The sequence below is a fragment of the Brassica napus genome (assembly GCF_020379485.1).
Source record: "Brassica napus cultivar Da-Ae chromosome C8 unlocalized genomic scaffold, Da-Ae chrC08_Random_7, whole genome shotgun sequence".
Lineage (NCBI taxonomy): Eukaryota > Viridiplantae > Streptophyta > Magnoliopsida > Brassicales > Brassicaceae > Brassica > Brassica napus.
In genome coordinates, this window is record NW_026014360.1 from 1 (window position 1) to 14,520 (window position 14,520).

At 34.8% G+C, this 14,520-nt stretch overlaps 2 protein-coding genes, 1 non-coding gene and 2 pseudogenes across 3 annotated transcripts; 3 read left to right on the forward strand and 2 right to left on the reverse strand.

Moving 5' to 3' along the window:
* The first annotated feature begins 1,616 nt into the window (after nt 1-1,616).
* Nucleotides 1,617-2,973, forward strand: LOC125595021 (proteasome subunit beta type-1-like). The gene is made up of 7 exons (XM_048771003.1): nt 1,617-1,674; nt 1,762-1,872; nt 1,963-2,044; nt 2,127-2,256; nt 2,356-2,498; nt 2,588-2,674; nt 2,757-2,973. The coding sequence occupies exons 1-7, from the start codon at nt 1,628-1,630 to the stop codon at nt 2,958-2,960; spliced, it is 804 nt and encodes a 267-aa protein (XP_048626960.1). The 5' UTR covers nt 1,617-1,627; the 3' UTR covers nt 2,961-2,973.
* Nucleotides 2,974-3,036: 63 nt separating this feature from the next.
* Nucleotides 3,037-4,251, reverse strand: LOC125595022 (annotated as a pseudogene).
* Nucleotides 4,252-4,692: 441 nt separating this feature from the next.
* TRNAK-CUU lies at nt 4,693-4,765 on the forward strand. The gene has a single exon. It is a non-coding gene; the product is annotated as a tRNA-Lys (tRNA).
* Nucleotides 4,766-4,846: 81 nt separating this feature from the next.
* On the forward strand, nt 4,847-7,218 carry LOC125595020 (probable protein S-acyltransferase 14). The gene is made up of 7 exons (XM_048771002.1): nt 4,847-5,319; nt 5,548-5,767; nt 6,079-6,170; nt 6,260-6,383; nt 6,474-6,559; nt 6,632-6,697; nt 6,776-7,218. Exons 1-7 carry the CDS (start codon nt 5,110-5,112, stop codon nt 6,893-6,895), a joined length of 918 nt encoding a protein of 305 aa, XP_048626959.1. The 5' UTR covers nt 4,847-5,109; the 3' UTR covers nt 6,896-7,218.
* A 3,108-nt stretch (nt 7,219-10,326) lies between these two features.
* LOC125595014 lies at nt 10,327-14,059 on the reverse strand (annotated as a pseudogene).
* Between the last annotated feature and the right edge of the window lie 461 nt (nt 14,060-14,520).

Consider the following 14,520-nt stretch of genomic DNA (forward strand, 5'->3'; position numbering starts at 1 on the left):
TTTTGTCATTGTTAATAAAGATTCAAAAAGTTTTTGAATTTAAAAGAAGTTGGTTTCTAATCAAATTTAATTGTATTCCTTTAAAATCTAAATGAACAAATTAAGACAAATGCATTAAAACTCATCAAATCGTTTTAAATATTTCAAAATCTATTATTTATGTCTTTAATTGAATTCTATCAAAATCAATTTAATTTTTGAATCTAATATCACCTCTTAAGATTCGTTATGCTTAACCTATGTGGGCGATGGCGGCTGTCTTAGTCCAATGTTACCAAAATACACACGCTTGAGTATGACCTTTGACATATGCCCAACCCGAGCTTGTTCACCATTCGGGCAACTGAAACGGATTGTCAAAAAAATTATGCATGATTCTTTTTCAAACCCAAAACCACCACAAACCATTCAATACATACATATGTAAACAATAAATAAGGGTTTTAGTGATAAAATATTCAACTATTTTGACTCGTAAAAAAATCTTTCAACTAATTTTTTTATGTTTTAAACCTTTCAACTTACAAACCGTTAACGTCTGTCACCCTCAATCTATAATTTTGTAAGGAAGGTGACATACAGAGCTGAAATTATATTGAGGGGTTAAAACATTAAAAAATTAAATGAGGGTATTCGTCCTATCGAAAATAGTTGAGAGGTTTAATCATTAAACACATTTTAACAAATTGGTTTATGAGCAAATAACTAATTTTATTTTTCTCAAATTATCAAATATTTTTTGTTTAACTTTTCTTATCTTGTAGATAATCTTCGATTGTTTCCTAAAACGATTTCTCTAACGAGCTTGTGATTGTCAAAATCGACGTTGATAGACCCAAACATCAAATTTCGAAGAAGGCAAAAATGCCGATTGAGAAACTAGCTTTAGCCAAACACTCCATAAAAGGATGAGACAGCTTTAACACCGACAATGATGATCCGGAGACTAGGTGAATATCAGTCGATCCGAAAACATATTGTTCCACATCTTAAATACTTTTACGTCCTTCATACTACTTTAGATGGGTGTTTAAAGATTCTGATTTTGTTTCACAATAAGTGATATTCTCACTATTCAAGATAAATTTAATGTCATTTGAAATTTGTAACCAATTTCAAAATAATGTATTTTTTCTTATTGGTTAAACTTCGTTCATTTATGTTATTTTTATGTAATCAAGATAAATTGCATAAAAATTTATATTTTCTTAATCTTTGCGAAAATATCTTAAACACCACTTAAAATGATACAGAGGAAGAAACTTGGTGGTCTATTTCTTTTTAAAACAAGAAGATTCCGTAGCAATCAGTATACATGTAATAATACATTGCAATGAATTACAACGAAATCTGATTGCGTTGCATTGAATTCATCAAAATCCACTAAAATCTCACTCAAACTCAGATTCCAGTACTAGAAATCAGTTCCTTTAAATTACCATATCCAATAACACCTTCTTACGGTCATCCATAATCTAAAAGCCCATATGAGGCCCAGTATAAAGCCCATCTTTAGTCTTCGTCTCTTTTCGTGTTCACAAAGCCAGAGAAGACGGAGAAAGAGCTCTCAAGTCTCCACTCTCTGTTCCCAAATTTGCTAAACAAAAATCCCCTTTTTCTTAGCTCAATGACGAAGCAGCACGCTAATTGGTCTCCTTACGATAACAATGGAGGGTACGGATCCTGTTGTGACCCTTTATCGCTACGCTGTTTGAGCGATTTTGTTTACTGATTGTGTATTGATCGGTTTTGCTTTTGCAGAACCTGTGTGGCCATCGCTGGATCCGATTACTGCGTCATCGCCGCCGATACTCGGATGTCTACCGGTTACAGTATTCTAAGCCGCGATTACTCGAAGATCCATAACTGTAAGTACTTGATCCTTTGTGGGGGGAGAAGAACAAAATTGATGATTTTTGTTAATTGAGTAAACAAAAATTGCTGCCTTTTTAATGTCTACAGAGCAGACAAGGCTGTGCTCTCCTCGTCTGGATTTCAAGCTGATGTGAAAGCACTTCAGAAAGTTCTCAAGTCAAGGCACTTGGTGAGTGAGCTTTCCCCTTTGCATTTTCTTTGTAAAGATGAAGACTTTTGCTTAATAAAGTGTGTTTGGTGTTCTGCAATAGGTTTATCAGCATCAGCATAATAAGCAGATGAGTTGTCCTGCAATGGCTCAGCTTCTCTCCAACACGCTTTACTTCAAGCGGTTTTTTCCTTACTATGCCTTTAACGTTCTCGGTGGGCTTGATGAGGAAGGTATGAAAAAGCCTTCTCTTTTCTCTTTGGGTTTGCACATTGTGAGTTGATTATTGGAGTTGTTAAGTTGTGTCTTTCTTCTTCTGTCAAAATATTCAGGAAAAGGCTGTGTCTTTACCTATGACGCAGTGGGATCATATGAGAAGGTTGGATACAGTGCTCAAGGTTCTGGTTCTACTCTCATTATGCCCTTCCTTGACAATCAGCTCAAGAGTCCCAGCCCGCTCTTGCTTCCTGCCCAGGTTTGTTTGTCTGTGCTTGGTCTTTAATTAGTTTAAGCACATAATGAATCATTTCAAGCTGCTTATTTTTTAGTCTTTTGCCTATGTAGGATGCTATCACACCCCTTTCTGAACCTGAAGCAGTTGACTTGGTTAAGACTGTTTTTGCGTCCGCCACTGAGAGGGATATCTACACTGTAAGTCTTCCCCTGTTGTGTCTGACTAATGGCTCGTCTTTAGCTGACTATTGCTTTGTTGGATTGTTTTTGTTTGTAATAGGGAGACAAGCTTGAGATCATGATTCTCAAGGCGGATGGCATCAGGACCGAAGTCATGGAATTGAGGAAGACACTAAGCGAGTGTTGGCAACACACCCTTTCTATTGTTCTTATTCGCATCTCAACACTAGGCTCCCTCTGTTACCTTGAACTGTGTTTGAAGTTTTCTTGTGTTGTTAACAGATTCTCCTTCTCTTATTTATGACAAAACGTTCTTTGGAAGAGTTTCTAGTAACATTGAGTCTTGACAAATCTTTAATTGAATAACAACAGTAAATCAAAATCAGAAGCTGTTCTCTGATTCCCATCCCTTCTTCTCCAGTTCCTGTCGCAATGCCTGCATAGATAAAAAGAAAGAATGAAAGCTTATTAACCATCAGCCAGTAGCAGTAACAGAGACTATTTCAACATCCAAGTTCTTACCTTGATTCGCTTTCTGTTCACATCAAAGTCGAAGTTCCCTTTACGTGATGCAGACCGATACTCCACCGTCGAGTTCTTCCCAGGAGAGAACAAGAACTCAACATCATCTACACCAACTGCCAAAGACCAAACGTTTAAGATATAGTCGTTGAAGTGAGACAATAGTAGACAACAATAGAAAAGCTCTGCCTTTACTTACACCTAAGATTGGACTTTCATATTCCACATGAACATAGTCATCCTTCTTCTCCACAATCCGTGGAGTAAACTTGTCCGGCTTCGTCGACTTAATCTGCAACAACAATAATAAACAAACCCATCTCTAGATACCACTAATTCATCTCAAAACATCAAACTTGTTCAAGGCTCTCTTACCACATTAAGAAGCTCTTTCATTGCAACTTCTTTGCTCACAGGCGTCTTCCTTCCACCATTATAGTTCCTTGCCCACCAATGGAAAAAAAGTGTGATGATTCAAATCTTTCAAAACAATTTAAAGCTCATGATAGTGTTAGTTACCATGGTGGAGCATAGTGGACTCGATCGCTGACGCTCTCAGAAGTGGATATACAGTTGTTTGTAGCAGGACACAGAGCCAATCTCTCGTTCTTCTGTACTCCAAGATACTCTGGTTTCTTCCCACTGAGAACCAAACACAAAAGATAATATCATTACCACCACACTTAGTTTAGACATCTGTCGGAAGAAAACGTATACCTGAGTTGGAAAATGGCCCGATCATAGCTAGTTCACTGCTCCTAAGAATCATCTCTCTTCCGATTCCAAATATATTTCAATTCAGATACTTGGTTCAAGTGATAAACAGAGTATGCAGGAGTAGACAGTACCTTCGAGCAATTAACTTGGGATGTTTGTCATCTGAAGCCTCTGGAATCGAAGCGGTTATACGAAAACGACCATGGGAGGGAAGCTTTATCCGCTGTTTATGGAGGTATAAGCAAGTGGTCGGTGACACCATGGAAGCCATCTCTTCAGAAGCTCCGTGTCCTCTCTTCTCGACAAATGGGAACCCAAAGAAGACGAGAAGCAAACACGCTTCGTGGGCTTATTATTGTGAGACCAATGGGCCAGCAGTGTTATCTCTAAAGCCCAAACAGATCTTACTACACAATTTGCTTCACTAAATAGAGAGAGGCTAATTTATCAGACTAATTAGTCTCAATGTGATCCTTCACAAAAACAAACGTAGGAGCAATGGACATGAGTTATGGGATTTGGAATTGAATAAAATGTATGAAAAATATGCATACCGATTGAAATTTTGAATCGTTTTCAATAAATTAGCTTTATGTAAAATTTGTTCTTACAGTTTTGTAATGACTGTAATTTTGGTTTCGAAAAATATAGACTGAGAGAGGCTACCAATAAGTTAACATGTTTCGATGCTTAATGGTCTTAGTATTCTTGACCCAATAGTCCAGTAGTATTGATCGTTCTCTAAAGCCAACATTTAATAAGAGACATAATTTACTAGAAGAAGGTACAAACAAGAAGCCCGTCTAGCTCAGTTGGTAGAGCGCAAGGCTCTTAACCTTGTGGTCGTGGGTTCGAGTCCCACGGTGGGCGATTCCTTTTTAACTCTCTTTTCGGAAAATATCGTTTTTGAGTTTTTGTTTGTCGGGACAAATTAGCAATTTAACGAAATGAAAAAAGAACAAATTTGTGGGATCGTGAAAGACTGATTGATTGACTCAAGAAAGTCGTTAAAATCACAAATCTTTATTTTCGTCTGAAATTTTCTTGTTTGCTCCAAAACGGAGAACAAGTCTCATTCTTTTAAGCTCCTTTCCTCCTCCTCCTTCATCTATGGAATGAATCACTCTCGTTTTATTTCCATAAACCCCCTTTTTGAATCTCTCTAAACTCCTTTTTCAAATTCTGTAAATCGAATCTTTGAAGGTTTGACTACTATGCATAGATCTGGTACTGCAATGGCGTGGAACGTGTTCAAGTTCTGTACGGCCTTACGAGGTCTCGGATCCATCATGATCTTGCTAGTTCTCGGTGTTGTCGGTGTTACCTATTACGCCGTCGTTTTGACTAATTATGGACCTGCTCTCTCTCAAGGAGGCGTTGATTCCTTTGTTGCTCTCACCATCCTTGTCCTCTTCCATGTCCTCGTAAGTAAAAAAGCTCAAATCTTTCGATATGGGTTTCCTTCTGGATCGTAGATTCTTGTTTGAAAAAGCTTCCTTGATTGGTAAAGCTTCGTGCTTTGAGTCAATTCGGTCAACAAAGGTTGTTGCTTTAGATGTGAACTTAGTCTAAATCTTGTTGCTTTAGTTGTGAACTAGTCTTAAGCTTGTTGCTTTGGATGTGAACTAGTTTAGTATTGTTGTTGTTTGCAGCTGGCGATGCTTTTGTGGAGCTACTTCTCTGTTGTTTTCACTGATCCTGGTGCTGTCCCTGCTAACTGGAGGCCAGCTAGTGATGAAGAGAGAGGTGAATCTGATCCGTTAACTAGTCTGGAGTTTGTCGGTTTACAGACAGATTCTTCAAACCCTAGAGTTAGGTTCTGTAGGAAGTGCAATCAGCCAAAACCTCCACGTTGCCATCATTGTTCTGTTTGTAAGTCTTCTTCACCATATATATACTCACTCTTTCATAAAAATGTATGTTTTAGAAGAATAAAAATTGTATCAAAAAGATACATTTCTGTATTTTTAATGCATTTTTATCAACTAATTATAATTAATTGTAAACTTCAAAAATATTAATTGCATTTTTTGAATTTTTATTGGTTTGTAGGAAATAGATAATCACAAAAAAACTATGTATTTATAATTAAGATTTAATATTTGTGAATTTTTTTAAAATATGTACTATTTTGAAACATAAGGAGTATATAGTCTTGATTGTGTTACATGTCTGATGTATAGGTGGTAGATGTGTGTTGAAGATGGATCACCACTGCGTTTGGGTTGTTAACTGTGTAGGAGCATTGAATTATAAGTACTTCCTTCTTTTCTTGGTAAGTTTTTTTTTTTGTTTCTTGACTCAATATTGTTTATAGAATCTTCATCTTGTCAAAACTTTTTGTGTGTGTTTGTTCAAATGCAGTTCTACACATTTTTAGAGACGACTCTTGTGACTTTGGTTCTTATGCCGCACTTTATAGCCTTCTTTAGTGATGAAGAGATACCTGGAACACCAGGCACTCTCGCTACTACTTTCCTTGCATTTGGTAAATGTTCAAATTTTACTTATGCTTTTAGACGGTATTTGGTTTCATCTGTTTATCAAATCTCTCCTTGTTTTGTATCATGGACAACAGTTTTGAATTTGGCATTTGCTTTGAGCGTGATGGGTTTCTTGATCATGCACATTTCTTTGGTTGCTGGCAACACCACAACTATAGAGGTAACTCCTTTTCTTTTAAGTGCAAGATGAATCATCGGTTATTAAACTTTCTTGGTGTTGAATTGTGAGCAGGCATATGAGAAGAAAACCAGTGCAAGATGGCGGTATGACCTCGGTAGAAAGAAAAACTTTGAACAGGTTATTATCTTCTTACATTCGAATATATAGCTGTCAGTTAGTTCTAAGTTCTTTTCTTTTCTCCCTCCATATTAATAGGTATTTGGAATGGATAAGAGATACTGGTTCATCCCAGGATACACTGAGGAAGATCTAAGGAGAATGCCTGAGCTGCATGGACTTGAATACCCTTCCAAGCCTGACTTTGATTCCCAGTAATGCTGAAGAAGATGACTTTGATCATCATCATCATGTAAAACAACAATACGTAGAAGACAGAGAGACCTCTACTAACTTGAAGAATGATGCTTTCACTTGCCGGCAGTATAGTGTCTTCATATAAAGGCAAAAAAAATCATTAGATTATGGGTTTTGTAATGGAGGAGGATTATAACTTAGCTTTGTTTGTCACACATATGTTCATCTTATTCAATACTAGTTCATAACTTCATATACGCATGTTCATCTTCAAAACATAGCTTCTCTTTTAAATTGCTTGTTTCCCAATGTTGATTTTTGATTAAAAAAAAACTATTATTAGACTTGCTTTCCACAAATTTTAATTCTTTTTCTCAATACTGTTTTTTTTATAGAAAATGGAAGAAAATGACGAAAAAACCCAAACTAAATCTCCAAAAAATTTATATGATTTTTTCAAGTTCTTTGTTCTAATACGAAGTGATTTTAATGTAATAAATAAGTAGAAAATTTAGTCTAAGTTTCCTCCCTAAATTTTGTAGAGATTAAAGTTCGTTTATGAAATTTTAATTTTATTAATTAATAACTTTTCCTTTTGCTTAAAAAGTTAAGCACAATCAGTTTAAATCCTTTATAGAGAAATAATAAATAATAGTGGAAAAGTAATGAATTTTCTTCACTGAATATTAAGGTTCTAACTGGTGACAATTAAAATAAGAATATGAATGAGTGAGAAAAGAATAACCAAAATAAAATGAATAAAAAGAATATTTTTATTTTTGTTCCATATATAATAACAAATGTTTTTGTTCTATAGTTCTTTAAAATTTAAAGAATGACAAGGAATCATACGCAACAAATATTCCTGATAAGTGGTGTAAATGGTGTATTAACTATAATGACAAGCATCATCTTATATAATAAAATTGCCTTGTCTCTCTCCTCCTGCAGCCACATCATCAGATAAGGGTGGGCAAATCTCAACACGTCAGCTTTCATTTTCTCGGTGCAACTTATAACGAGTTCAATATGGGCTACGCTTTGGTTAGTTGTTAGATGATAAAGGCCCAGTCTCACAAATGAACAAAGAGCCCAATGTAACATTTTTCCTCCTTCCACGGTTGCTTGAAACTCCTAAACTCCATCCATTCTGACATAACGGAGGCGTAATGATTTTCGTATTCATTGGAACATTATCATTAAGATTTGTCTTCAACTCTCTCATTGAAGCTCTCCCACAATGTCGATTTAAGTTACCCTTTCCCAATTTTCATCACAAATCCCTAATTTGTTCAATTATAAATAGGGATGTAGAAAACTCAGAATGTCACTCTTCACCAGTTTGAACCCTTCTGCATCATTACACAGATGGTAGCAAAAGGAAGTATGGAACAGTGAAGAAAGCAGGGGAACTGATGAGAGTTGACATGCTTCCGCTTGATAAGAAGGTTTTGCTATTTTTTTTTAACTGTTTACGATCCATGTGTGCCTGCTAACGTAGATTTGCCTTTTTCTTCTAAACGAATTTGTTCTATAGTTTTTCTCTTTTTTGCTAATTTGAAGGCTGGTTGTTGTTCAAACACCTTCTCAGGTTCTGGAGGCTCCGACTGTCAAGATAGGGGGAGAACTTCCCGAAAATATTTCTGCTTCATTTCGAATATAAGACTAAAGTCTTGCGCTATTTCTCTGATTTTCAACTCCATCTTGAAGCCTTCTTGGAAGATTGGGAGCCAACAAAAGACTCATTTTTGGGTATATATATTCTGGTAATAATTACATAAACTCTTGACTGAAATGAGACTTGAATTGTTGTTTTGATTCTTTTCTTTCATTTTGCAGTGGTAAGAGCTCTTGGTATGAGTCTGTTAAAGATTTTATTGACTGAAACCGAGCTCCATGGCAGAAGGTGTGTCGATGTGGGAATGATCTGGCTCTGCGTTTGATGAAGGAGAAGAGAAAAGGTTTTCAGATTATCTTGGAAAACAAATCACTTTGGTTCAGTTTAATAAAGGTTTTGTTTCAAAATTCTTTTTATTTTCAACAGATGAATGCACACAGTTAATTAAGTTTTTTTTTTTGAGAAAATTATGATACAGAAACTGTAACCATACCTTCATATCCTGCGTATGAAGCAGGGTACTCCACAACATTTGCAGAAAGAGTTTCGGGAATCCTTGGTAGACAATCTTTTAAGAGAGTTGACAGTGTGATTAATGTTTCTGCTGTAAATTTGGATTTGTGAGTATGTAACTTCCTAACATCAAACTGGAAGGTAAATTATATGGTGAATTAAAAGAGATGAGAACAGATTCAAGCACTCTTGAATGGAAATGATGTAAATCAAGGTTACTTACTCGACCTGTTTTGTTTTTTTTTGGTGTTGAACCTGGTGAGTTTATGAGCACTCTCTGAGTTCCTCTACGTTTACATTCTTTGTAGTTTTCAAGTGTGTCTCCTGCTCTATGCATAGGATTTTTCTTCACCATATTTTTGGTGAATATGTATTGATTCTGTCAAGTTTAACTTAATTAGTCTTCAGATGCTGTAGATGTCGATGAAGTTTTTGTGTTAGTATGTCTTTGATGTTATGAGGCTTTTAGGATTGTCTGAGCATTTAATGTAACATACGTTTTTCTGTGGTTACACAACTTTGTGGTTGCTGGACAGTCCTAATGAGCCTCACAAATGGGTCCAAAATTATGTTGGAATTAAAGCTAAACTCCAAGTGGATTCATGTTAATTTCGCTCACTAAATTATTTAGGCAACCCGTGTGAAGGTGCATTTGAACTACATAAATTTTCTCAAACTTTAAAGATACAAAATAAAAGAAAAATACATTTGAATAGGAGTTCTACCATAATCATGCAGCACCAGTGGAGCAACCATCCCTTGCAAGTTCAATTCATTATTAAGTGTACTCTTAGACAGATGTATGAACAAAAAAAATGTAAATGGTTTATATAACACTTGGTTCTATATGTGAGCACCTTATGACCGCCATTATCCACTTTCCAGTCTTGTTGCAATGCGATTCCGAACCGACTTTGATCTGATTTTGTCATTTGGTCGCTGTTTCTATTGTTTGTTGCTGCAAAGCTTACTAAATGAGGTTTGGTGCATGTGGTTTGGTTTACAATTTGTCTTTTAATTCTAACGAATTTGTTGTTAAAAAATTGTGCTTTTTTTTTTGTCACAAGGTTAAGACTCCGTCTTCACTTCTTAAATCAATAAATGGACCTAAAAGCAATATGCAAAATATGTAAAAACAAATTATGTAATATTCAATATAAATTATAACAAAACGTTTGACATATATAAAAGAACTACAGTATAAGAACCCCAAAAATTCACTTGATAAAAATAGGTTTCAGTTGAACTTAAAACTTATGATTTAACAAATCTATATTATATAAAGTAACTAATTTTTTTTATTCTTAAGCATGTCAAGATTATATAAAGGGACAAACAAACTTATTATGTCAAACTCATTTTTAAAATTTGTTTCACTATTATAGGAAAACTATTGCTCTCCTCAACACTAAAAAACATGTTTCTACTTTGACAACAACATTGATTATATACAAAGTTTCATAAAGAGAAACAAACATGTTTCTACTTTAACTTCATATTCAACGACAAATAATTTTTTTTTAAACTCAAAATTTAAACAATAAAATAGTTCATGTACCCATGTTATACTATGACAAACTCTAAAAACGTTTGTATTACATAAGACTAATTGCTTAATTTTTGGTATTCAAACAACAAATTTTATTATAACCTTTAACATGCTCAATATGAACCTCTGTCTTGGTCTGTGCAGTTCAAAGCTTCATTTCACCACATTACAACTTAATTTCTAAGCTACACCTAAGAAATATACGACCCCCACATATACTCCACATATCACGCCCATACGGACGTCAAACAACACCATTACCGAAACACCACCACTCAAAACAAAACGTAACACATCTTTTACATTAGTATGGCAAAGAACAGAGCAATATCATAAACCAATAACCAAAGCAACAATCCGCAATCCGCGCGAAGCGCGGCCAAACCACTAGTTGATAATATATTAGCGATATCAAATTGATCTTGTATCAAAAGGGTGTTTCCATTTTAACAGTAGCATACACACTACTAATATATTTTAGGTCTTTGTTACAATAACATAAAAATAATTCTCATATCCTAAAATAAGTATAAATTGCGATGTTACAAAGAATTCTATGTGAAACAGAAGAAGTAATAGATTAGCGATACTACGGGTCCAATTGGTAATTGCTGTAGCTTTAAAAGTGTTGCTGTAGGAAAAAAATTTGTAAATTTTTTGCTGTGGCTTTAGGTTTTATTGTTAGAATTTTATGGAAAGCTCTAAAAAATTCCTTTGGATTTTTGGCTCTACAGAGCACTTGTACAGTTGTACGTTATTTTGAGAGCTGTGATTTTGAAATTTTTATTAAAGCTTGATTACCGTGAATTTAGTGTTGTAGAAATAAATGAAGCTGTTGACAACACCTACAGCCACTACCAATCACACCCTACATTGATCGTGTATCGAATTAAGATAAAGTTAAGTTATTTTTGTTCCAGTAATAGCATAAATTGCTTCTATTATATTTTAAACGTAACACTAATTAATTCTCATTTCTTAAACAAATATTTACGTCGAAAGCCGATAACATAAAAAGGGAAAAAATGTGAAAACCTAAATTATAAATTAAAATACAAAGACTAATTAACTAAAACACCTAAACGTACCCTGATCACCCTGAGTCCCTGACCATATATAGCCTCGTATCAGACTTTTTAGCCACAATTTATTTTTCACATAGTAAAAAAAATACTCCGTAACACAAGAAATTCGTTGAATTTTAGTCGTTTACTTATTACATGATGTGAAAACAAAAATTCTTTTTCTGTTATATAGGTTCATATAACGCAATCTCTTTTGCAAAAAGCATTAACTAAAAATACCAGAACGTCAGATAATATTCATATATTAAGACAATGTAAATCTCAAATCTCTTTGTTTTAGTCATAAATTCTCAAATGGTAGAACATAAAATAAGTACGAAAACCACATTATCCTCAGATATAATAAAGAAAAGGCTAGTAAACAGTTTATACTAGGAATGGAACCAAAGTTTCATCAGAAGCATTTAATAACATGTTTATAACGTTTAGGAAGTTCCATCAACTTGGCCACAGCTGCTTCTGCATTCGACTTCTTCGTCGGAGGAAACGAAGAAGTCTCGATCATCATCTTAATTATCACAGTCTCTTGCATCAACAAACGTGAAACAAACGCAAACTCTTCCTCATTCCAACCATCAAAATTATACAACCACACATTATAAAAACATACATCAGCGTTAGGGAACGGTTTCGCATGTGTTCTGTCGTTAGTAGAACATTCACCTTCTTCTATAGGAGATTTCTTGTTCTGAAACGAAAATATGATATATGAGAGAAGTGGTCAAGTTCTATCCAATAATGAGAATTTAAACATGACAATAATGTACCTTGAACAAGATCTCAAACTCAATCAAAAGATTGGTCCACATAAGCAAAACTTCCTTCAGTATCTCCACTTCTTCCGGATCAGTTAAATCTACACTCACTGATAAACACCCAGACCGTCTCATATCATGAAAGTCACTCACCAAAAGCTCATGCCAAATGTTTTTTTCTTCCTAATTAAGATTCAGAAATACATCATTCATGTCAATATATATATATATATATATATATATGTAATTTTCAAAATATTCAAAAAGATTGTGTTAGTTAAGTTTGTACCTGAGCGAGATATGATGATACATGATAGTAGAGGTGAGGACAATCAATACGACCGTGATCATCCAACCAAACATTTGTGTTAACCTGGATATTGGGAGCAACGAGGATGAAGTTGTCTTTCTTAACTTTGATACACCTGATGTCTAGAACATCTAGACAAGTTGCATACACTTCCATCCTATCAATCTCGTTAAGGGAAGACAATTGCAAGAACTTCAAATTGTTGTTCTCAATCTTCAACACACCACGTGGGGTTAGGAAATTGACTTTCAACACAACCACCTCGAGGGAGGAGCAAGCTGCTAAAACTCCACTAAGGACACTAGCTTGTGAGATGACAATGTTTATAAGCTTGAGGGTCTTAAGATTCTTGCAATTGCTGAAGGCACGTGGACCTATTAGGGTGTATCCACAAAGTGATAGTGAAGTGAGGCTATGATGTGAAAATGTATCTGGGAGCAAGCTGAGCAAACTAGCTCCTGTGCAACGCCTTGTAGCAGGGATGTAGTTTACAAGTGTCAGATCTTTTGTGTGTTCCAAACGAGTCACTGAGTGGATCCAACTTTGGAGCGTACCATCCTTACATTGGGATACGTAATGCTGAATAATGCAGCTTTCTAGGTGTCCACGGTGATTATTTATAGCCTACAGAACGTAAAATGATTATAATTATTTTTTAATTATTCAATGTATTAATTTCATGTTATATACGTGCAAACATTTGCATGCATCGAATAGAAGTTGTCTATCAAAACCTATATATATTAAGAAGTGTTGTCTACTCTGTGCATGATTTGGTTCCAGCTAATTTGTTGTATCAAATATCAAAAATTAAATATTTACAACTGAAAGCCATCATTAAGTATCATGTAGTTTTGTTTGTCTGAAGTGGAGTAACGCAACACTTATCGCATATTATATCATATAGTTGATTCTTCTACTACAAATCCAAATGCACAATCATCTATTCACACATTAGTCTATAGGCCGGTCCATTTTGTGTATTCTCTTATATATATAGAGAGAGACAAACCTTCGTAAAGACAATGATTAAAATGAAAATCTAAGAGAGAAGAGAACTGACGAACCTTGGTCATTGACCTAGCCAACTCAACAGAAACTCGGTGCAAATCTTCATCGGGGGTTGTTTCCAAGACCTTGTTCATGTCGAGGACGAGATGAGACCTCCATTTCCACACATCCTCCCATCGTGACGACAAAAGACTTGTTCTTACAGCTTCTTCGGTGGACAATTTTGAGAGAATCAATTGCAATAACTCGTCTGGGAGTTTGCTGATCCAATCATTGTCATCGATAGGATATTGGAGCTTTCTAGGTGACGATGATGATGATGATGATGATGAGCATGTCGTCATGGCTATTGGATCAAAGAAGATGAAAGAAAGTAAAGCGAGAGAGAAGAGATAGAATGCACTTAGCGTTGAGACATGGATGGATATGAAAATGAAAATGAAGATGTTTTTTTTGCTGTTTATGAAGGATGTAAAAGATTCTACATTTATTTATTTTCTTCACTTATTTTTTGGGAACTTTTTTACCAACTCTTGACCATTTGCAATTCTGGAAAAAAATAATGTGTTTCCTTCTTTAACATACATAAAAGTAGAATTATATATTATTTCTGTGTAAAAGACAAATATTTCAATTGCAAGATTTTTTTTTACCAACTCTTAAGTCTTGACCATTTGCAATTTTGAATTTAAAATGTGTTTCCTTCTTTGACATAAATAAAATTTATAGAAATAAATGACTTTCTGTGTAAAAGAAAATTATTTCAATTGGAAGGTAATTGTTTTAATGTGCACAACAAATAAAT